Source organism: Liolophura sinensis, chromosome 5 (genome assembly GCF_032854445.1).
Source record: "Liolophura sinensis isolate JHLJ2023 chromosome 5, CUHK_Ljap_v2, whole genome shotgun sequence".
In the NCBI taxonomy this organism is placed as follows: Eukaryota; Metazoa; Mollusca; class Polyplacophora; order Chitonida; family Chitonidae; genus Liolophura; species Liolophura sinensis.
The window spans coordinates 6,906,754-6,931,769 of record NC_088299.1 but is presented as its reverse complement, the minus strand read 5'-3'; the positions used below and the strand labels follow the sequence as shown (position 1 = coordinate 6,931,769).

General features: G+C 39.7%; 1 protein-coding gene across 2 annotated transcripts; it reads left to right on the top strand.

The window, feature by feature from the left end:
• Nucleotides 1–675: 675 nt before the first annotated feature.
• On the top strand, nt 676–23,725 carry LOC135466037 (protein unc-93 homolog A-like). 2 transcript variants are annotated; one of them, XM_064743437.1, is made up of 3 exons: nt 676–801; nt 21,709–22,840; nt 23,464–23,725. In XM_064743437.1, the coding sequence occupies exons 2-3, from the start codon at nt 21,761–21,763 to the stop codon at nt 23,605–23,607; spliced, it is 1,224 nt and encodes a 407-aa protein (XP_064599507.1). In that variant the 5' UTR covers nt 676–801; nt 21,709–21,760; the 3' UTR covers nt 23,608–23,725. The 2 variants fall into 2 exon arrangements, with proteins under 2 accessions (XP_064599507.1, XP_064599506.1); XM_064743436.1 differs by lacking the exon at nt 676–801 and adding an exon at nt 19,163–19,257.
• The last annotated feature ends 1,291 nt before the right edge of the window (nt 23,726–25,016 follow it).

The window sequence follows — 25,016 nt, the reverse complement described above, 5'->3', positions numbered from 1 at the left end:
AAGGTGTATGTGATGTAAAACAAGCATAAAGAACAGTCCATGAGCTGTAAGGGGTATGTGATGTACAGCAAGCATACAGGACGGTGCACGTGCTGTAAGGGGTGTGTGATGTATAGCAAGCATACATGACGGTACCCGTGCTGTAAGGCGTATGTGATGTAAAACAAGCATAAAGAACGGCGCACGCGCTGTAAGGGGTATGTGATGTAAAGCCAGCATACGGGACGGCCAATGCGCTGTAAGGAGTATGGGAAAGGGCAGGTGTAAACACCGGACATATGGATGGGTGATAGCAGAACTCCTGCTAAAATGATTTAGCATCCATGGTTACGGGTATCGTTTTACAAACTCAACACGAACTAAACTAACTAGTACTGCTTGGAAAGGACAGCTGCCGTCAGGTAATTGACAGCTGCACTTAACCTGGGTGTTACATTATAAACGTTGCTAAACAACGCCTAATAGAAAACACGTCCAAATGCTCACTGCCATTGGCGGATTTTTGTATAACATTAAGTAATCTTTGATGACGTAGCCAAGGATTACTGATGTATAATTTGAGTGTATGTGAGTTTTGATTTAGCACGTTTCTCCTTGTCTCTTGGTATTATCATAATTGGGCTACTGGATGAGGGATGTACTATCTCCCTGATTTCCTCGTACGGCAAAGAAATGACTCAAGCTGGGACACATTCAGCAACTTCTACAGAACTGCTGGCTTACGAATGTGGTATCAGGTGAATTGCGTAGGATTTGGCGGCCATCTTGGTGACGTTTCCAGCCATTAAACTCCACATCCAGGTAACTCATTATGGAAAGATTTATTCGCAGGAGCTAACCCCCCCCCCCCCCACCCAACCACAAACAAAACCAACGTGATGTATGACGTGTAGTATCAGAAATTTACAGTTTAGGCAGGAAAAGTGTTTTACATAGATACGTTGTGTTAGAATATATGTATGTTTTCGTTTTACAGGTGGTCAATCTTGCTATTTGAGCCTTTGCATGCGCACTAGGTAACAGAAAGAGAATATGGGATTTCCGTTTTTGCAGAATGGACCCTGTGAGGTTGTTGCGATACTCTTTCACAGGACGAGGAAATAGTCAAGCTTTCACACATGTCATAGTGGTGGAAAACAAAAGGCACAAAGACAATGTCTACAACAAACGTTATATACCCTGTGCCAGCGGCCATACGAAATATTAATATGTTTAATTTAACAGGAAATCTGTTATTATGAGTCATGCAAGCATGTATTCTGTTATTTTAGAAGTTTATTCTGTTAAATATAAAACATATATTCAGTTAATTCAAGATAGCTATTTTACTAGACTAAACAGGATATTATGTTGAATATGACAAAATTTTGTGTTATAATAATAGGACATATTTATAGCATCACTCATACAGCAGACTTTCGGCTAAATTTAACAGAATAATTTTTTTAAGTGATTACCATCTGAGGAACAAAAAATTATGTGTTCAAGGCCTGTACTCGTAACGCACACACCTTGTAACACAGTAACAATTCACGTAACTGGCGATCAGATTTATGAGGAAGAAAACTTATGGAAACGACGGTTCCTCGACAAACTTGACCTGTAACATCATTCCTTCGCTTCGCATTGTCGTGTGATTGTTTCGTTCCATCGTTTCCATCGCTTCGCGCTATCGTGCCAGATCGCTTCAAATGTATGTAGCCTAGACAAATTGGGGCCTTGCGTCGTCCTTAACTTTTCCCTAGTCATAAGACGACGAGGAATAAGTAGGTATTTGTACATATACTGTGCCTTCTTGTGGCATGGGGAGTTCATGCCGCCAAAATGGTACCGCCGCTAAAATATCATTCTAAAGACTCCAGATATGACACCTCACCCAGTCACATTATGAGGACACCAGTCCTGTTTCATCGCCAGCATCGCTGTCAAATATAGTCAACAGATGGGAAATGTGTATGGGTGAATTATGAACAATTGTTTCCTATTTCAGGCATTTTGGGATCATTTCAAACGACTTGTATATGATGATAATTATTTGCTCTCCAATCTCCTTAAATGTCAAGGAATAGGCCTAAACAACACTGAGTTCGTTAAGTGCACACATATAGACATACATGCTTTGTATATCCTTTTTACGAGTTAATTACGTCATTCGAAATATACTTTTAACATAGAACAAGGCGGTATTAAAAACAAAAACGTTTACCCTCGCCTTTAAACCGAGTAGGGTATTATGAATACAACAGCTGCTGCAATTGGCATTTTGCCAAGGATGCAAAAGCGTGACGATGTTTAGATTAGCCTCCCGCCCACCTTAATGCTTGCCGCCGTCATATAAGTGAAATATTCGTGAGTACGGCATAAAACACCAATCAAACAAATAAATAAATAAATATGTCACATTCCACCCCATATATCTGTTTTTCGAATGAAAATTAGAATTTAAAAGAAAAGACAACAAATAGTTTAACCTTCGATACGGTATTCCAGTGGAGAGGTGGAAACAGGCGAAACTACAAGTAGTGGTTAACCAGAGGGAATGTTCACATTTACCCTACGCCAAGATCAACTGTCTTGCGGTTCCGATGACGTCAGGGATATAGAAATAACTGACTGGTTAGGCGCTTTTGATTTTCTTAATGTGGGCGATTTAGTTTACTTTTAACTACGATATCTCGGTTATGCAACACAACAATAAAAAGAATTGTACACATGTAACCTTTTTGACATTTGTACAATTTTTTTCTACAAGCCTAGATGTGTCCAATTCTTTGATGCATATGTGAAAAACGTTTGCACATATAAGCAAAAGATAAGATTGTAGGTATAAAGGATTGCAAATATGTGCAAAATCTGTCCCACTTATGTACAAATAAATCGAAGCTTTCATATATATGTACAAATATTGGTACATAGGTATGAAAGAATTGGAAACATAGTATAATCACAGAATAAATACCGAGACGGTTTCATATATGCAGTTTAAATGTCTGACGTAGACTTCTCAATAGTGGAAGTATAGCATGTGATGTAAAGCGATTGTAGGTAGTGCTGCATGCGCTGTGAGGAGTGCGAAACAAATGTGCACCGGTACAGGTAATTAAAGCGCAGGACTAATGCTAACATGAATTAGTATCCACGGTTACCGGTCTCCCACAAATTCAACACGTGCTAAGTGGTACTTCTATCGGTAAAGGTGATTGGCAGCTGCCATGGGGGGAGGCTTGAGGGCGAGCGTGGGGGTTTTAACATCAACGTAACCCTCGACCTTTTCTAGGAGTGTTGCCAAAGAACGCCTAACAAAGCACCTGTAAATGTCTGTGGTCATCAGTGATTTTTATGCATAATATTAAGTAATCTTTGATGAGGTAGCCAAGGACGACTGACGTAAAATTTGGTTATATAAATGAGGTTTACTTTAGCCCAATTTACCGATGTCTTTTGACATTATCACAATGGAGCTACAGGATGAGGATTTCAATGTAGCTGTTTTGTACAATATATGCAGATGTCATAAATCGTAAAGGCATGACACCTGCAGAAGTCATGAATCGTAATGGCTTGACATAGCTTAGCTTGGACATAGCTTCTATCTTTTGGTTACCTAAAGGGATCTTTAGATGGAGGAGATCGGGGAGGAAAAAGATCATTGCCCCGTTTGGCTCAGTTGAGTCGCGAGATAGGCCCTATTTCTGCATGCCAGTAATGATCTATTTATTTATTTGCTTTGTGTTTTTTCCCGTACTCAAGAATATTTAACTTATACGACGGCGGGCAGCATTATGGTGGGAGGGAAACTCCCAACCATTGCAGGTTGCTGGCTGACCTTCCCCTTAAGGGCCTTGCATGCCAGTAACGCATAATAATGCCCCAAAAAGTGCAGTTTTGGCATATATGAATATTTTTTTCGGATTTCGGATCCTTTCAAACGCCATGTATATACTGATAATTATTTGGTAATGCGTTCGATGATTCTCTACATCTGACAACAGCAACAGCAGTTCCTAACAAACAATTAATGGGAGACAACTCTTCTGTTGTTTACAAGAAACTGGGAACCATTCCACAATCCACCCCTGACTTTTCATAGTTCAATATTATAAAAGCCCGTCCCAGTAACCCACCTCGTGATCTCGATGAGGGCTGCCACGCGCTTTAGTGGCAGCCCTCACCGTGGCTCAGTTGGTTAGCGCGCTGGGGCAGCATAATGACCCAGGAGTCTCTCACGAATGCGGTCGCTGTGAGTTCAAGTCCAGCTCATGCTGGCTTCCGTTCAGGCCCGTACGTGGAAAGGTCTGCAGCAACCTGCGGATGGTCGTGGGTTTCCCCGGTTTCCTTCCACCATAATGCTGGTCGCCGTCGTTTAAGTGAAATATTCTTGAGTACAGCGTAAAACACCAATCAAATAAACAGGTAAATAACTTATAAAGGCTACTACGCATTAAAGTCATTAGGCCTACATGTTTATACAGGCTACTGCGCATTCAAGCTGTTAGGACTACAGGTTTGTGTAGGCTACTGTGCATTCAAGCATGTAATGCGCCTCCTTGCTGCAGGACGGATTTCCGCCGCTCTTAGGTGTGACTCGACCCAGGGCTGACCCTGGATCTATCGCTCCCGAAGGGGACGCTCTACCGACTATGCTATCGGGGTCGGTGCTGCGCATCCAAGCCATGCATATGTTTATATACACAACAGTACACTCATACAAAACAAAGCACTGCAGCCATTTTAAAAGCAAAAAGAAAAAACTTACGTACAGAAATAAAATCCCTGCAGTTTCGTTAAACACCATGAGGTAGGCCTAAACTTAACAACAATGAGTTGTTTATGCCTACACATATAGGCTTATATACATGTTCCTATAGACCTATTTTGTTTACGAGTTAATTCTATCAAACGAGACGATGTACTTTTGAAAAAGAACATGAAAAGCAATCACAGATTACAAGGATGTATGTGCCGCTCTCCTACAGAAAAATATAAACCTAAAACAATCATCCATGGCGCAGTAAAATATCCTGTAAAGAAACTGAGTGAACTTGTGCGCAAATAGCCTTGACCTCATATTGCTGGGAGGCTAGAGCAATCGTCTGACGAGCGTCTAAGACCACTCGGCCACAGAGGCTGTCCTGTGTAAGTTTGAGAATCCTACATGTATCTCGTATCATACTAGAGATACACGCATGTACAAGTGCAGACAACCAAAACCCATGGGTTTAAAGGGGATCTGGTTATTGTGCAGTGTAGATTCAGAATTATAAGGTAGTAGCAGCGTGAATGTGGGTCAATTGATTTAACCATTGGCCGCGTGAATGTGGGTCAACTGATTTAACGATTTGCCGCGTGAATGTGGGTCAACTGATTTAACGTTTGGCCGCGTGAATGCGGGTCAACTGGGTGGCCAAAGGAACCAGTGACGTCACTTAGTGTTTTTGCTACTTAACACATATTAGACCGTTGCATTTCATCACCCAAAATGCATATACATATAGATCTATGTATGCATTCGCCGATTTGGCCTTGAAACGAATTATTTCAGGCAAAAAGTGAACAACAGACCATCGTAGAATCTGATGTTTTAACAGTTTTAACAGTTTTACTCGGTTAGAAAAATTCTAAAAAAATATAAATCCAACTATTTTCATGGACAGTTTTTACTGGTCTTTATACTTCATGTTAGAGAGGTCTGTGCCTTTAAGGCTTAGCCTCATCATTTGTGTCTTCACGGGGAATTAATAAATGGATAATTATCAATAAAATTGTTCAGATGTTGGTTAGAATCCTGTCGTATACACTTTAAATATAGATAATGCATATGTGCATTAAAAAAATAAATAAAGTATTCCTAGAAACAAAGGTTGAGGCAGTTTTTGGTGTTTTCTAACATCACTCCTGTCTCATCGCCGTAACCCCAGTGACCTCGGCGTATTTGTGTACTAATTTTGCTAGTGGTGACAGTGATGTAAAGCGAACATAGAGAGTGGCGCATGCGCTGTAAGGAGTATGATTATATACACGCATGACCCATGCAGGCAAAAAAATGTTGTCCGTGACCTAGTTCCGTCATGACGTGCTTCTCTACATGTACACGTTTATATAGACAGTAGGTGTGTGGTAAGGCGGACAATAATCAATATATTACAACTGTTTCAAATCTATATGTTCACGGCTTGCCACCTACCCTGTCACCATGAACTTTGCGCGGTATTTGCATGTATAATACAAATACAGCATACAGCATAATATCTTTCAACTCAAGGAAAAAATGTAAAATATGACCTTGACAGTTATGGAGTAAAACAGTAATAAACATACGAGAAAGTATCAGTTTTTCCATTCATCCACGCCTTAGGTATTCAACGCATTTTTAAATTTAGTAGGCCAGTACATATCAGCTTCATTCATATACCATAAGCATTGCAAGCCCTCATAACAATAGATTAAGCCACGCACTTGCAGTTACTGGCAAATAGGCAGGCGGACGAATTCCTACCTGCCGTTCAGGCAAGGTGATGTGAGCTGATCTACTTTTGGGTAATATATAGGCCTATAAGTATTTGTGAGAGTATTGAGGTCATGGGTCACTCTACCCTTCCCTGCCCGTCTCTAATTCAGCGTTTATCCCGATTCACTGAGCTCTGAACGAAGCAAAGTGACCGGGTCATGTGTCGGTTAAGTCCTTCCCAGCGTGACACCCGTTGTTATACGTAAGTAGGACTATAGATCAATTGAGGGTCCAAAAGAAATTCCATACATAGTGTATTCTTAACTGAGACACTGTTTTTTTTTCTATGCATGCTTTTTATTACGAATGGGATCACATGTGGCCCTTGGGTCTTGCACAGGCATGAAGCTGTTTGAATTAGTCCGAGATTGCTCTGACGTTTGGTTGGGCAGGGGTTTTGTCGGCCGATAAAAACTTTTGTCAAACTTAACATCAGAGCACTCTCAGAATAGCCTTTGAACGTGAAGAAAAAATATTAAAGACATCCAACCTCCAAGCTGAGATTAAGTCATGCATATATCACAAATTACGGGATAGGTTCATAATCGTTGTGGGCTACTTACTTTCCTTTCTGTAACACAAGTAGAACTAAAATATACATAATTATCGATTAATAATATCGATGATTCTCTATCAAATGTTAATTTGGCGCCTCATATCACTGAGGCGAGCATTAAATATTCCTTGTGGCGCAGTGCACCTTCCGCAATTTTTAAAAATTCAGGGGAGAGTGATATATCTCTTTATGGATGGATGCATGCTCGACCGAGTGAGTTTAAAATACGTACAAATAGCACACACAACTATATGTAGTCATGTTAATAAACGTTCAAGATTAGTATTTAGCGCAAAATAACAGGTGTGAAATAAAGTTCAAGGTTAGTTATTTGTGCAAAAAGTACATGTGTGTACTGTTAAATTAAAATTAAGCTGAGAAGAATGAAACAGGTCTGGAGGCGGGAAAGCTACACAAACTGAAAACTAAAAAAATGTGTACGGTAACATCACTGTCACCACTAGTAAATTTTGTACACCAATCTTGAACAACGCCGAGGTCGCTGGGATCACGGTGATGGGGCAGGAAGTGTTGTCAGAAAACACAAACAATCCGGTATGACACGCGGTCTACACTGTAGTCATCTAAACAACAGTATATAGGCCTATCATCAGTTGACTGCTGTTAAAAAATTACACAGCTAAACACTGAGAAAAACATGAGGAAAGTATAAAATTTACTTGTGTATATATACATTCTCTCTTTTTGTGTGGACAGGCTTGATCATTTATCAAATTCTTGACTCCATTGTTTGTACCATTTCATCTGTATCTATTATGTACAGTTTGAACAGTCTCCGATCGAGTGAGTTTAAAATACCTACAAATAGAACTCACAAATATATATCGCCATGTTGATAAACGTTCAAGGTTAGTAATTAAGGCAAAATAACAGGTCTGAAGTGTTATTTTGCGCCAATTACTAACCTTGAACGTTTATTTAAGAGTACATATCTGTTCTTTTGCACTAATCACTGACATTGAGCTTGTCTGTAGTCAGTATATGTCAATGCTAGAGGTTATATATGTGCACCGTACAAAAAAAAACAGCTTTCAAGTTTCATTACACTTTGTTGTGGATAAATGACGTCACGTCTGAGAAAAAGAAAAATGTTGACTTGCCTGGAGCATCGACATCATCTGAACGACACCATCGGATATTTTCAAATCACTTGGCCTTTTTCAGTTAGTTGGGTCTTGTGCTATCGGTTTCGTCTTAAAATGGAAAACACGGGATATGTAAGCACAGAATACGTCGATATAAAGATAACGTGTTTCAAAGTCTTAGTTTTAATTATTTTTTCTTAATAGAAAGAAGCAGTTACAAACAACTATCGTGAAAGACGAAAACATGTTAATTTTTGTGTTCAGCTGTCGATTTCAGTCTGCTTTTTTAAAAATAAAATGTTATAATATTGTCAAATCCAAAATTTTGGCAATATAGTGCATTGCGGAAAGCCTAAATAATGTTGTGGTCACGCTTTATCATAGAAAACGTCAAATTAACACTTACAGGTGTTTTGTTTTTGTTATAAATGATAAATGATACGCGGCGAAATTAACATTTCAAGATGACCAAACTCGTATTTTACAGCATTTAATATACTGTAAAATGTTAACGCTTATATATAGACTAAATGCTGATATTTGAACATTTGCTGTCAAACATTGTACCATGCATTCAAGCTTTGTGGTTCGAAGGGAAGGTTCTTTCCACGTTGTGAGCTTTTACGGACATGGCAACGACGTGACAAAGATATGACAACAACGTGACAAAGATGTGACAACGACGTGAAAAGACAGAATTATGTTACAGTTACCGCCTTTGGTTGAGATGTCCAAGCTGGATGATCACCCAGCATGTTCGCGACCTCTGTGATAAAATACGGCCTCGTCTGTGATCATCTAGTTTGGACACCTCAACCAAGTATACCTCAAACCAGAACCATAATTCTGTCTTGTCACGTCGTTGTCACATCTTGGTTACACGTGGGTTACATTCTTTGGCAAGAGTCATTCGTTTCATGAAATCTCCGTTTTAGCGACTAAAGTCGGACGATTTTTTCTAAATATTAAAATTCAACTTATTTTAGTAAGTTTTTCTAACAGAGTTTAAAGGCACCCAATAAGTTAACTTACGTTTATATAGCCTCAAACGCGTCATCAGCAGAAATTGATCTGCTGAGGAACTCAAGAAAAATGGTATTTCTCAACACGGTACTTTATCTGCAACGAATATCACAAAAAATACCCAGCAATGTACTAAATCAATGTACAACTTAAATAAATAATTTTGTGCAAATACATGAAACAACACAATTAGAAACTTCAATACATATTTTCTGATTATTGCAAATTTATTTCCAAAAATAAAGCCAGTAGCTCGAAAAATTTAATCTGCTACACTTAAAATGGAAACATGTTTATCTTTAGTTGTTTTAAATAGTTGGGACAAAGGGCATTATTCTCGACGCGGTGTCGTTGAAAAGTGTCAGTATCGAGAAAAGCTAGTGCGATGGTATGATGATGGCCTTGCCCGTCTTCCACAGAGGCGTTTAACGGGATCAACTTTCTAATGCCTGTACTGGCATTATCAAACGAAAACTACACAGTAGCTCTGATGATAGAGAGCTAGACTAGTGATATAGAGATGTGATTTCAAAGATGAGTGAAGAAGACAATTTTTAAATGGAATCTGTGAAATTAGTACCTCACCTGAACACCCAGTACGTCACTTAAGCACCTGTGATCCACGAGCAAACCGGTGGGTGAAGTAGAATGAGTGACCCTCTGCAAACAATGGAGCCAACGTGTAAATAAGGGCCATCGCCTGAGTCTGAAGTGTTTGATTGCGGCTAATACACCTGTTAAGCGGTTACGTAATAGGCCTATGCGGAGGAGTGTTCCAGGGCTTTAATTTACGTATGGTCCAGTTTTGAGGGATTATTCTTTGGACATGCATGAGCATATGAAATAATCACATTTTTTTAACAGAGGCGTTATTTGGTACCGTACTAGGTGGTTTGGCATGGCATGTACGGTGACAATGCATGTACCACGGCACCAAATTGAAAACATCTATGAAGTCTTCAAAAATTTACGCATTTTTACGTGACTAGCACTTTTGGGAAAACCACTGCCAATCAAGCTACACGCATCAGTTTAGCTCCAAGCCGATGGGAAATAAATGTACGATTATGATCCATCTGCACGTGTGATTATTTATCAGGAAATCCATACAAATCTATACTTGACTATCTTTGTGTGCAAATTTGTACTTGGTCATCTTTGGGCCCCTTTCAACACTTCAACAATAAACTCGTTAAAATAAGACGGATACACGGACAATATCAATACTATGTCGTTAATAGATCATGTCTATAATTCTGTAATATTCTTGAGTATGGCGTAAAACACCAATCAAATAAATAAATAATAACTATAATTCTGTCTTATTATCTTGAAAAGCGATGACTTTTTAGCCACACCATCAAACGGTCGAGACTAATTAAGATACAAACAATCCTGTTGAATCCTTCAAGTCAAATCGGTAAAATGTTCGACACCCTACCTTGTATATGATCCACTCACTTAACGGGAGTCATAAGTGTACGCAGACTGACAACACACGCTATACAAGCGGTCGAACTTTACGAGATGTCGCAGCCATTCACGAGTTAATACAGTTTCGCACATAGCTCCGCCCACTTCGCGTTGGAACGTAAACAAAGCTACGTAATGCTGTTTTACCGTACATTAAACTGGGAACTCAAAGTGTGTTTAGACGCCTTCTGTCCGTGTTTTAAGCTGTAAAAGCGCACATATTTGACGTGCTTTGTTCCTCATATACCAGGCGTATTTATGTTCATACAAATAATGACATTTTCGAACTAAAACAGACAGAAAACGCACGTTTTCGGACGTTGTTGTTGTTGCATGTTGTTACTGTTTATTTGGCTTAAAGGGGAAGAAAACTTAAAAAAAAATGACACTATAGGCTGAAAAGAGCGCATTTTTTCTATCTGGTGGTGCCAGCTGCATAATTTTGTGTTTTTTCCTCGGCATACACGTAACGCCTGAAAACGGCAAAGCTGGCATAAATTGCCGAGTCCATCGCGTCCTCTATCTTTAACACCCTGTAATTTATGCTGGTGGTGTGTTGCCTCTCAGCCAATGAGAGTCATTAAAACTGCCGACTTGCTCGTGTAAACTCGGAACCTACATGCCGGTTTCCCGACGGTCAAACGGAAAACGAACTGTACTGTTCTCTACCGGAAATGTACGAACTGCACTTCGGCGTACTTCTTTCCGACGGCAATTCTTCTCTACAGGAGGCTTCAGGACTAGTTCTTACGGAAAATGGGGTCGCCCACAGCGGATTTTGGCGTGGATTTTATTTATGATTTATCAATTTGAGGTACATATTAGAATTTGTTTTATGCATGCACCTGCGAGGAAATGCATACTCTTTTCAATGGTATTTGATTGATATTTAAATTTTCTTCTCCTTTAAATAGCTTTGATTTGCTTTACTTTTACTTCAACAATAAAATAATATTTCATAAAATATACACAAGGAAAACAGATAAGCACCCCCTGCTAAGATCAATTATTAAAAATCCCCATTAATTTCAATCAAATCCATCTTTGAATCGACAATGGCTACCCAACAGACGTCTGTCCAGAAGAACCGTGAGAAACCGCATGAAAGCCGCTGGACTGAGGGCAAGGAGAGTCATCAAACGTCCCTATCGTCATCAACGGATACGTTTGGTATGGTGTTTAGCACCACGAGGTTGCAGTTTGAGGACCTGGCGTAGAATTCCATTGGTCAGACGAAAGTCTGTTCTTGCTCAACGTTACAGATGGACGAATGAGGGCTTGGAGGCACAAGAACACAGCGTGTGTACCCACGAACATCCACCCATATGTTCCTTATGGAGGGGGTTTTGTAATGGTTTGAGGATGCATCTCGCACGACTGCAAACTGAACTTGGTCACTATACAAGGAAACCCCAGTTACAGTTACACCCCTTCAGCAGATGCGACGTCTCACTGGAGGGATGAGACTCAGATTGGAAGCTGTCATTCGGACTAATGGGGTCTATACGCACTATTAACCTTTGGCTCTAGGAATGTGTTCTACACAATCAAAGTGACATTTTTACTTAAACATTTACGCCCTATGAAGCCAGATGAACCTTGAAGTTCAATACTTACAAGCCACTTTTATTTTGTGAAAAATCAACTTTTGGTTTGGCTAACGATATCCTGAATAAATTGTAAAGTCTAATATCATTTATGGTGTTTTCTTATTGACAGAATGTTGCACTTTTTGATCACAACCGTTGCTGCGATATCAGTTTGCCAGTAATCTCCCAACACCAATGATTATGTATCAGTGCAGACTTTCCAGGGGGGCTTAACTTTGTGTATATATTAAACATACTTTCCTGGTCACTAACTTTTACACGGGGCGTCGGTCTACAGCCGATGAAAGATTTTACTGTTGTGTTTGGTTTACCACAAAAGAGTGGCACAGGATTTTTGTTCAGTATTAATTTGATTGGGTTTGGTGAAAAACTAACCGTATTAGTTGTGGAATTTCGCAGGCAGTAATCCATCTCCAATTATAAGTGCTCGGCATAACTGGGCGCGGCGCAATGATCCAGGGACAAGGCCGGATGGTCGTGTGTTTCCCCCCCGGGCTCTGTCCGGTTTCCTCCCACCATAATCTTGGTCGCCGTCGTATATAGTGAAATATTCTTGAGTACGGCGTAAAACACCAATCAAGTCAATAAATAAATAAATAAATGCGTGTCTATATCGGACTGTTACTGGGCATATAAGGTACAGGGGCCTTCATGTAAACCTGCATGCATATTATACAGCACAGAAGACATGTTTTCAGTGGGTTTGTTTGCGTTTCCTACACGTATATGACCATATATTGCACACTGTAAACTTGTGTATTGCAAATTTACTCTTGTTACTGTAACATTTTGACAGCTGTAATTATAACAGAATCATTGTCATCCTAATGACATCAGTCCAAGTCGGTGTACACAAGAAATAACCTGCCACAGATTTTAAATACAGGTCATATAAACAGACCGTTGAACCCACACATCTTCACAAGATCAACAGTTTTTTCCCTTTGCTGCAGGCGATCACCAGAATTTTTTTCAAAATTGTTTCTTGTTCGACCCAGATACAGTTTATTCTTACACGCAACTAGGTCATCCTACTGAGTTTCTCAGCACGTCTTCAGTCATCTTACTAACCACGTTTCTAAATCGATGTTGTCATGCCTGGATAAAATCGCAAGACGGACACACTGATTGATTACATCTCCTCTGATCTTGTGCTTCATTGGTCGAAACGTTTTACATGTATGTGTTTCAAATGAACTCGATTTACACACTAAAGATGCCACAGTGAAAACCTGAAAGTACGCTATATGTGATGAGAATGGCACAGCCTTTATGCGTAGCATTTCGCCACCTGTCTATAATGTACAAGATATGACACAAATAAATCCTAACACAATGAAAAAGACGGCAGCCAAGAGAGTCCGGCTACGGCTTTAAATCAGGGTTGTCAGGTACCTGTAAAAATGCGGTGGTTAACCCTAACCTGACAATAAGACAAAACACCAGAATGTTATTTCAGTACCTGCTCTCAAAAAATAGTCTGTTAAATTGGTCTGATAGAATGTATTCTGTTATCGTAGCAGATTATTGTGTTAAATATAACACATATTTTAGTAATTCAACAGGATATTTCGCTGAATGTGACAGAATATTGTGTTATAATAACAGAATATATTGTAGCATCACTCAGACAACAGTCTTTCTGTTAAATTTAACACATTATTTTTTGAGTGTATGTTAAACTAGTTGAAAAAATCGACATGCAGAGGCCTTTCCCTACCTGACCAAACTCGAAAGAGTTCAAAATTCATGGTCTAACTTAGTTTCTAATTTCATCGACATCTAAAATGTTAGCCTTTGGCAGTTCTTTATAGACTATAATCTTTTCTATGCTTAGTCAATGTATATAGCTCTGTTAAAGCAATGAATGCACAGAAAAGGTCATGCACAGGTAATGTAGGTCATGCATAGACTAATGTAGGTCACTCAGTAATCCGATAAGTTGAAAGAGGAAAAGCCCTCACGGCATTGTATGAGCAAAAGAATACATAAAAGCATTTTCACTGGTGTGACAAATCAGAGGAAGATCAATATATGGATGTATGTCAAAGTGCATAGTTCACACCTATTACCGATGATATATATATAGGCGAACCATTTAGAGTTATAAACCAAAGAGTGTCCGAAAATTGCAGTTACAGTCAGCCTTACACATTAGTATAGTGGTGCTGAAGAGTATCCGAAAGTTGCCGGGTGTATGCTTGGAACAAAAATTGGACTAACATATCGGTAAAATTTACTTCTACTATATCGTTGTGGAAAGAGAAGGAGAACCTGCGTACCGGGATCAGCAACAGCATCAATTCTATGACACCTGTCACTCAGCTGACGTCACCGCACTCTATCAACACCTGTATGTACATATACGTACGCAGCGCCCATTACAGCTGCCTTTGCTGACAATCGTGGACGAAGTCTTGGGCCTGGCAAGCTAAGGTAAAGTGAAGCATGGGTGATAAATCCTCGCATGCAGCTAATGTGTTCTGTTTGTAAAAACTAGGGATAAATAATAGTGGAATAAGTATTGTCGCTGGCAATATAAGGTTAAAGAAAAAGCATAAGTGGTTGATATTTGCAACTGTCATGTTTTCGTGTAGACCGAAATCCAGACGCTAAGATGAACTATTTCGTGACGAGGATGCTTTTCAGCGAAATTTCACTCCCTTGTGAAAACTCGTTTGTTGGTTGACAATTTGCGAAATGAGAGAGGCTACTATACGTTGAAGGATGCAAATTCAAATGTAGACACCACATGTCGCGCTAAAATAACATTTGTTACATACCTGAATGTGTTATCATCTCATTGCTAGATCGTCAGCGAAATCTGAAGTGATTGTCATCTTCTTTCCGTCTCCTCTGTCGCCAGAACATTGTTAAGAAAGGAAGAATGATAATGATGCGTAAACCCCTTTTCTTGCAACACTATTGTTGACACAGAAGGTGAGGCGCTAAGGTGGGGATTTGACCCATAGATGATGCATCGAATCGGTCCATAAATAATATTTTCCTCCACATTTTATTTTTTACAGCTTTAAAAACATAAAATATAGGAGTGTAGGCCTATAGGCCGATGTCCTTGAAATAATGTGACGACTTTGGTAGCTTTGTGGAAGCTACAGATAACTGAAAATATCCTTTAAATGGATAATTAAAAACATATATGAGATAAATTTATTTTTTTATGTTCATTCCGCCCAAAATACATACGTCTGCAATACATAAACGAAAACACCCGCTTGTTTCATGACCCAGTTTTCAGTTCAATAAAAAAAACAGCCGATGATTGGCAGCCTTGGCAGACATGTCGATCACAATCAATGCGATAACACCATAATGCTGGCCGCCGTCGTATAGGTGAAATATTCTTGAGTAAGGCGTAAAACACCAATCAAATAAATAAATCTAGACCGTTGCCATAGCATTTGCATCTGTCGCAGAATAGTGCTGTAGGAGCAACGTAGTACTAGCCTATAACCAACATCTCTCGTCCCTATATGGGGTTTGCATCATTATCTCGTCATATATAGCCTTTCTCTAATTAACCAAATGTATTCAGCACCGTTCCGCATTTTAATCGCTTCACAACGATCCAAAGAATCTGTTTGTCTTTGGGTTGTGGTCTTTTCAGATTCACAGCTTCATGATTAATAGAATAGGAACAAGTGAATCTTGTTATTCAAGGTCTGTATCTAATATAATTGGTGTAACTGAAAAGCACTTTTAACTTGTATAGTACGAGCTGTCCTATATAAGCTGTATGTATTTGATGATTACTTGTGTTATACAGGTGCATAGCGTCGAGTCAGAATATACCTACTTTCACTCAAAAAATTAATCTGGTAATTTTAACGGAAAGCCTGTTGTCTGAGTGATGCTAGAATATATTCTGCTGCTGCAACAGATTGTTGTGTTAAATGTAACACACATATTTTATTAATTCAGCATAAAGATTCTATTATCTCCGGCCGAAAGTGGGAAGGTCTGCCAGCAACCTGCGGATGGTCGTGGGTTTCCCCCGGGCTGTGCTCCGTTTCCTCCCACCGTAATGCTGGCCACCGTCGTATAAGTGAAATTTTCTTGAGTACGGCGTAAAACACCAATCAAATAAATAAATAAAGAATCTATTAAACTAACAGGATATTGTGTTGAGTATGACAGAATATCATGTTTATAATAACAGAATACATTCTAGCATCACTCAGACAACGGAATTTGTATTAAAATAAACTGATTAATTTCTTGAGTGTTACTAACAAACATTTTACAGGATCTACAGGTCATAGCTTAATTTAATTCGATTTACACCTATAAGGACATACCAACTGTTAAGTGATGCTAGCCTGAAGAGAAGAGTCACGCAGTTTGAAATGACATATCGATACATATATATAAATGTATACAACACGGTAATGATCTTCGAGAGATAACCAAAACTTATGAATTATTTTTTATCATTGGTTTTAAGTGCAAAGATAAAACTCTCCTGTCGGCAGTTTTTTTTCTTAACTGATAATCTGTCTGCGTAATATATTCTGTAATATATTAACCATATATGGAGGGGAAGTAACATAGCGTAATATATTATATTTAGATAATATTTCCCCAACAAGACAGAAGACAAGAAAGTTACACAGTGTAAGTAAATATATCGTCACTGTGGTGTCACCCTTCGGGATATATGTGATAAATGGCGTGCTTGTAAGGCCCGGTATCGTGCAAGTCCCGTTAGTCCGAAGGCCCGATATATAGTCCAAGTCTCAGGTTCATCTGAATGCCCGGTGTCGTGCAAGTCCTGTTAGTCCGAAGGCCCGATATATAGTCCAAGTCCCAGGTTAATCGGAAGGCCCGTTATCGTGCAAGTCCCGTTAGTCCGAAGGCCCGATGTATAGTCCAAGTCCCAGGTTAATCGGAAGGCCCGGTATCGTGCAAGTCCCGTTAGTCTGAAGGCTCGGCACATAGTCCAAGTCCCAGGTTAATCGGAAGTCCCGGTATCGTGCAATCCCCGTTAGTCCGAAGGCCCATAATATAGTCCAAGTCCAGAATTTGTCCGAAAGCCTGGTATCATGGAAGTGCCGTTAGTCCAAAGTCCCGGTACATAGTCAAAGTCCCAAGTTAGTCAGAATGCTCCGCATGCATTGCATGGATACATGGGCACACAGGCTGTGCATCATATACTCTGTGTATTGTATTGTAGTAATTACTAATTAGAAATTAGTAATAAATCATTAGCAATTCGTTATCACACATTGTGAAATCCGGTGTAACCTATTCACAAGTGGTAATCACGAAGTAGTGAGCAAGTGAGTGCTTGGGGTTTAAGGTCGTAGTTAACAGTTTTTCAGTCATATGACGACGAAGGAATCCTTAGAGTGCATGTAATGTGCCTCCTTGTTGCAGGACGGATTTTCACTGCTCTTTTATCTAGTGCTGCTTCATTGAGACGCCTTACCGAAGGCAAGTAAGTTGCACAGCCGAGCCATTATACTGACACGGGTCAACCAGTCGTTGCACTATCCCCTTCATGCTGAACGCCAAGCGAAGAAGTTACAACTTCCTCTTTTAAGGTCTTAAGTGTGACTTGACCCAAGACTGACCCTGAATCTACCGCTCCCGAAGCGGACTAATCACGAAGTACGTAAACCCTATAATGTCTCAAATCGGATTGTAAAGTACTTATATAATAGTATATCAGTATATATCTTTTTGAAGCATTTGTATTCAACTTTTCATGCCTATTTCTCCAAACTATACGTATTCCGACCGAACAAATGTATTCTGTATTTAATCCATAAGTACTGGCCTTTTCTTGCAACCACATACAATGTGGCCGTTTCGCTATATAAGACAGTCGTAAATGCAGAAAAAACAGCGTACAGCCAACACTCCAACACTCAAAAAGTTAGTCTTTTAAATTTAACAGAAGTCTGTTATCTGAGTGATGCTAGAATGTATTCTGTCCACGCAGTATATTATTCTGTTAAATATAACATACATATTCTATTAATTCAACATAACCATTATATTATTTTATTTTATTTATTTGATTGGTGTTCTCAAGAATATTTGACTTATACGACGTCGGCCAGCATTATGGTAGGGGGGAAACCAGGCAGAGCCCAGAGGAAACCCATGACCATTCGCAGGTTGCTGCAGATCTTGGTGAGATTGGCGAGAGGCTCCTGGGTCATTACGCTCCATTGTATTAGACTAACATTAACTTATGTTGAATGTGACAGAGTATTGTGTTATAATAACAGAATACCTTCTAGCACCACTCAAACAACAGACTTTCTGGTAAATTTAACAGATCAATATTTTGAATGTATGTTTATTCACGTCTTTGTATTAACATCAAAGAAAAAATACGGATTGTTTATGTTGGTAAAACAATGCGTTTTGACCAAGCACAGATTTACTTATGTATAGTGTTTAAAGACAATATATATACCATATGTATCAGAGAGAGTGTAATGCCGAACTGATAATCTTTCTGGCCAACGGACAATCGGAATAATGGACGAACGAACCTTTGGACATCTCACCAATGGCTTGACCCGGAGCAAAGGTCAAGTGTAAAGGCGAGGTTCACATAGCTGGAGGAATCAGCGTGCATGAAAACGGATCGAACGTGCGTGGTATCGATTGGATGCATGCAGACCATTCCGCTCATTTCGCTAGCCAACGGGCATAGATTGACAGATGCTAACTGTAGTTACAATGTAGGCCTCATGGCGCTGGACAGCAGTGTAGGCTACAGAAGGAAAATCACGAGCTAGGGTAAGAGGATAGGAAATGTGCCGCCTTATCAGATCTAGGCATGGTGGTTTACGTCATTTACAATTGGTAAACACCACTTTGGTGGAGCTATATGTGAGAAGGTCGACGTGACTTAGTAACTAGTACATACGTTCTGACTGAAGACTGCGGACTGAGATATAAGCAGTATAACCCGGTGGTAAGTCGTCGTACGGCAAGATACTGGTGAGTGATGTGTGAATGTCCGGTAAACGCAATTGTATGCGAACTCTTCAAACGCTGCTGTTATGGCGGACGAAAAGCATGGGTTTCCCATAGATTCCTATATTGCGGTGCATGGCAGGTGGAATTTTAAGGTTAAACGAAATATATCGCATTATGAGTTTATTTTAGATCATATTCAAAGGAAATTTCAACCTATATTACTTGATTTAGATTTAGATACTAAACACACTGTATCCCATACAAACATCAGTGTTTTTATTTACAGTTAAATAAATAAATAAATAAATTTAGTGTTTTTATCACTTTTAAAAATACTTTTAAGGTTTAAAAAGGAACACGCTTTAGGTGTTAATTTAGCGTTATCAGATTTTCGAACACTAATGTCACCAGTGATAATGGTTAAACACTACTACGTGTTGTATGTGTATGAAATGTTATCAGCACAGTGTTTATACTATGCAAATATATACATACTCCCATGCATTTTGATGGAGAATGTGCTTTTATTTATTTATTTGATTGATGTTTTACGCCATACTCAAGAATATTTCACTTATACGACGGCGACCAGCATTATGGTGGGTTGAAAACGGGCACAGCCCGGGGTAAACCCACGACCATCCGCAGGTGCTGGCAGACCTTCCCACGGTGTTATGTGTAGATTCCGTACATATGTATGTACCATGACCTTCTAACTAGCGAATGCCGCATTAAAAACGCACAAAGGCAGCAATCCATTTCTCTGCATTTGGTGTCTTATCTAGATTTAAAATTCTATGCTCTCAAATTCTGAAATATACTGAATTACCAGTGATACGTTTCATATCTTCATATATAGACTGTATATGGTATGCCAGTTTACAATGCTGTTTGTATATACACAAAGGCTTTGGATGACACTAATACCTTCTACTCATACGTTATTTGGACAGATATTGAAAGTATGCCCCGTTATATTGGTATATAGGTTAAACCATATCGGAAATGTTCTACTTACATGAGGAGAATACCGGGTTAAAAGTTCATCCAAAACATGGTGTCTACTTACAGTGGTCTCTTTTGTGCTGCCGACGTCAAAATATGAACATTAACATGCATGCAATGGTCAGGTCTAAATAAGTCGTTTCCCTCTAGCTTCATTTCAGTAGATGACCAAATATTCAAAAGCTATACTTTCTCGAAATTTCGACGCTTTGGCTAATGAGGCACCTGTTTAAATTCAGCTGAAATTAGTTTGGTTCTCAACATTATGTCCAAAACCTGTAAGCTATCTGAGCAGTTACGTTGGTTTCCCTTGATCCCGTCCTTTCAACATTATGTCAAAAGTCTGTCAGGTATATGGACAGTTATGTTGGTTTCCCATGATCCCGTCCTTCCAACATTATGTCCAAAACCTGTAAGGTATCTGGACAGTTACATTGGTTTCCCTTGATCCCGTCCTTTCAACATTATGTCAAAAGTCTGTCAGGTATCTGAACAGTTACTTTGGTTTCCCTTGGTCCCGCCCTTTCAACATTATGTCCAAAGTCTGCCAGGTATCTGAACAGTTACTTTGGTTTCCCTTGGTCCCGTCCTTCCAACATTATGTCAAAAGTCTGTCAGGTATCTGGACAGTTATGTTGGTTTCCTATGATCCTGTCCTTCCAACATTATGTCCAAAACCTGTAAGGTATCTGGACAGTTACGTTGGTTTCCCTTGATCCCGTCCTTTCAACATTATGTCCAAAGTCTGCCAGGTATCTGAACAGTTACTTTGGTTTCCCTTGGTCCCGCCCTTTCAACATTATGTCCAAAGTCTGCCAGGTATCTGAACAGTTACTTTGGTTTCCCTTGGTCCCGTCCTTCCAACATTATGTCAAAAGTCTGTCAGGTATCTGAACAGTTACTTTGGTTTCCCTTGGTCCCGTCCTTCCAACATTATGTCAAAAGTCTGTCAGGTATCTGAACAGTTACGTTGGATTCTCTCGATCCCGTCCTTCCTTCATTATGTCCTGGGATGATCAGGGGATGTGAAAAGTGGGGTATTTCTGCTACGCGTATAAAGCTATCAAATCTGAGCATGCAGCTGTTGGCCCAGTTCATAAGACAAATATTTCCGTTGTGCACTTTAATCAGGCTCCTGCTTTGTGCGCCCTTATCAGGTATAAAACCACTTGTTTAATTGCTTTTCAAATACCTGGAGATTCAGCGTTGAATTTAAATAGACGAGACAGAATGACCTTGGGTGCGTGTAAGAAAACAACACATTAATTAAGATATAGTAACACGGAGTTCTGTTTTTTTATTGCCTCGGGTTGTATTTCAGAAATGAGTTTTATGTCATTTTCATGCCATGCTTTGCTGTTGTGTATTTTCAAGATTGCTATCATTTGTAGGTATTCTGTTCAACGCCATTTTACAGATCAATTTATTATCAATTTTTATAAAGTTTGTTCCGTTGCATATTTTCAGGCTTGTGATGATTTGAAAATCTCTTTTGTGGACCATCTATTCCGACTTAACAATGGCGACGACAGAAAAATCGCCGATCCGAGACGAAACTTACTTCGGGAACCCAGATGCTCCGATAGAAGACGAACATTTAGACAAGTTTTTACCTCGCAAAACTGACGAGACGTTTGACGCTGGAACAGATGCCGAGAAAGGCTTTGATTCCAAATGGTGCTACTACAAACAGGTGCTGGCCGTTGGGCTCGGCTGGATGTTTCTCTTTATGGCCGTGCTTACTCTGAGGAATTTACAAAGCAGCATGAATCACAGGGAAGGACTTGGTCTTATCACCATGGGAAGCTTCTACGGTGGCATGATGATTGGTTCGTTTATGTCATCCGCGATTGTTCAAACGCTCGGCCCTAAGATCACTCTCTCGGTCTCAGCGGTTTTTCATGTGACTTTTGTAGCTGCGAATTTTTACCCCAGTCTGCCTCTATTGGCAACAGTCGCAGCTGTGGCGGGAGTTTCTCATTCCTCGTTGTGGGCGGCACAAAGCACATATATCACAGCTCTGGCAAAATCCTTTTGCAAAAAGTTTCAAGCTTCCTATGAAAACATTCTGGCGCGCTTTTTTGGATTAGCGTTTCTTTTCACAGAATTGTCTACGGTGCTTGGAAATCCCCTTGCGTCTTTGCTCCTGAGCTTGGAATCCACGATCGAATCAGGTAATTCCAGCGTCGCTAATGGACTGGAGGTATTTGTGTCACAAAACAGCAGTTACAATGATATAAACAGTCACAGAAATCATGAATCATCGCTGTTGTATCAAAACTCATCCCTACGCCAGATGCATTGTGGGCGTCATTATTGCCATTCTTTTAATTCCGACAACTCCAAAATGGAGATCACTGCTTGGACACGATTTGTTGTGGTTGGAGTTTTTACCGCCACTGCGGCTCTAGCTCTCATCATTTTCATTGTGACAATAAAGGACCGCCATATTTACTCTCGAAAGCCAGGATGTTCCGATCTCCCCAGAAAGTTGACGGGAACATTGCAGTCTATCTTGGACATCAAAATGGTGCTGTGCATCCCACTGATAACATTTTTTGGCTTCCAAATGGCATTCGTATCTGGAGACGTTGTCAAGGTTTGTCACGGTTCTTGTGTAATATATTCTACTGTTGCATTAGCAGTTTCAATCACTCGTGTAGCTAGGCTATAGGGTCGCGTGACACAAAATGATCTGCAGCTCCTCCCAGGAGTTCGAATGATGAGAAACGCCGAGCGTGTTTCGAGCGTATCGCATCGTAATGTTTATAAACAGTGAATATCCAACGCTGGCCTTGGGCTGACATTGTGTCTCCCAGTGGAGATCACAAGGTTTGACTGGTCACTCAAGTTTAGGTTTTGTTCTTGTCTTGGTTTGTCTTTGCGGTTTCAGTTTTTCCCAGACTACAACAGGTTTATAAAAAGGTCACAAAACTATTCCAAAAAGTGAAATATTCTAGAAAAAGCACTCAAGACCTGAGATAAACTGAATGACCAATGGCACATTATAAACTTATTAATGTATATCACTCCACAATGCATACATACGCCGGGTTAAAACCTTTCCTGTGCGATCATACATAAAAGCAAACAGAACGCGCTGGTTATAAAATATGTCATATTGTAAACTGTGCTGAAGAAAAAAATTGCTAAAGTGTCTAGTCTTGCATATTTAAGAAATGTTAGAAATGGTCGATGTAATCGGTTGTTTTTTCCATCTAGGCCTACATCACGTGTTCCATGGGTATTCAACAAGTAGGAAACTTAATGCTATTTTATGGCATCCTGGACGCATTTTCCGCTATTGCCGCTGGCTGGCTTATGAAATGGGTTGGCTCCTTCGTGATATTTACTTCCGGTAAGTAGACACGTTGAACGGGAGGGAATAAAAGAAGCTGTGCGATGTATATAAGCTTACAGCGTCTAACATTATTTGTGCTTTTGATTGGTGTTTTACGCCGGACTCAAGAATATTTTACTTATACGACGGCAGCCAGCATTATGGTGCTAGGTAACTCGCGACCATCTGCAAGTTGCGGCAGACCTTCACAAGTGGGACTGGAGAGGAAGCCAGCATGGACTCTTAAACCCCATTGGTGACAGGCACCTGGGTAATTGTGCTCCGGGTTGGGAATTGGGGAAGAGTGGGAGGGGCAGGGGGTAAGGACGACTTGTTCCTTCTCCTGCTACGCCACATTCTTATGATTCTGATAAATAGCCTCAAAAATATACCTAATGCAGAATAAATGTTTTTTTCTTCATGAAAGTACTTGAGATAAATAATTTTCTATTTTGAACAATGTCCCACAATCTGTTTTCCAGTTGTCTTTCTGAACGTTGCCGTATTCATGGCCTTGTTGCTATGGGAACCTGATGGTGGAATCTGGGGCTATGTGCTGTTTTCTGGGTTCGGTGCCATCCAGGGAGCGACCAATCTCTTCGTTAACAGTACGTATACAAAGCTTTATCATTTCGTTTTCAATACATTATTAAAGTAAAAGAAAACTAAAAATGAAGTAAGGTTCGTCATACAAACTGAAAGCTATGCGTAAAAATACTTGTTTTAAGAGTGTTGAAAGGCATTCAAATATTTGAATACTTTGGCGTGAGCCATGGCTTAATGAGCCATAGTGACGCATCTAAGAACTCTGACGTCACATCACCTTTTTTCCTGATGTTCACCAGAAGGAAGGCAGTTTAGAGAACATTATTTCAGTAATCTTTTACTCATGGGTATAAAGAGTTATTCCAACATTCAGTGTTGTGATTAGAGTTGGATAAACTTGCGAGTTCCTAGCCTCTGACATTGTCTGATAGTATGGTCCATTTAGCCCACTTTAGAAGTCATTCGTTTGAGCGCCTTTAACTTTTTTCTCAAAATCTAAGAAAATAAATGAAAGTATATTTATGAATAGTTTGAAGCGGTCTATTTAGTGATGCCTACTGCGACTTTTAGAGGTCTTTTCCTTTAATGTGTATTCGTCAATTTTCAGTGTTAATTGTTAGCACGTATTGAGTGTTTTCGAGCAGTAAGTATTCGGTTACCTCTAACCCTTAAGCTCTGAGGACATAATACACTGTCGCCATAACAGGTATGCTCAGTACCTAGGAACAAGAACAGCAACAATCACGCGCCTAGGCTAGTATTCAGTGTTTTATAACGATATACATACAGTAGTTTCTCACTATGTTTATTCGGTACATAAACACCACTATTGAAACATAAACACTGTACCACTGAGTACATTACCACTATTTATTCAGGAGCCGGCGTT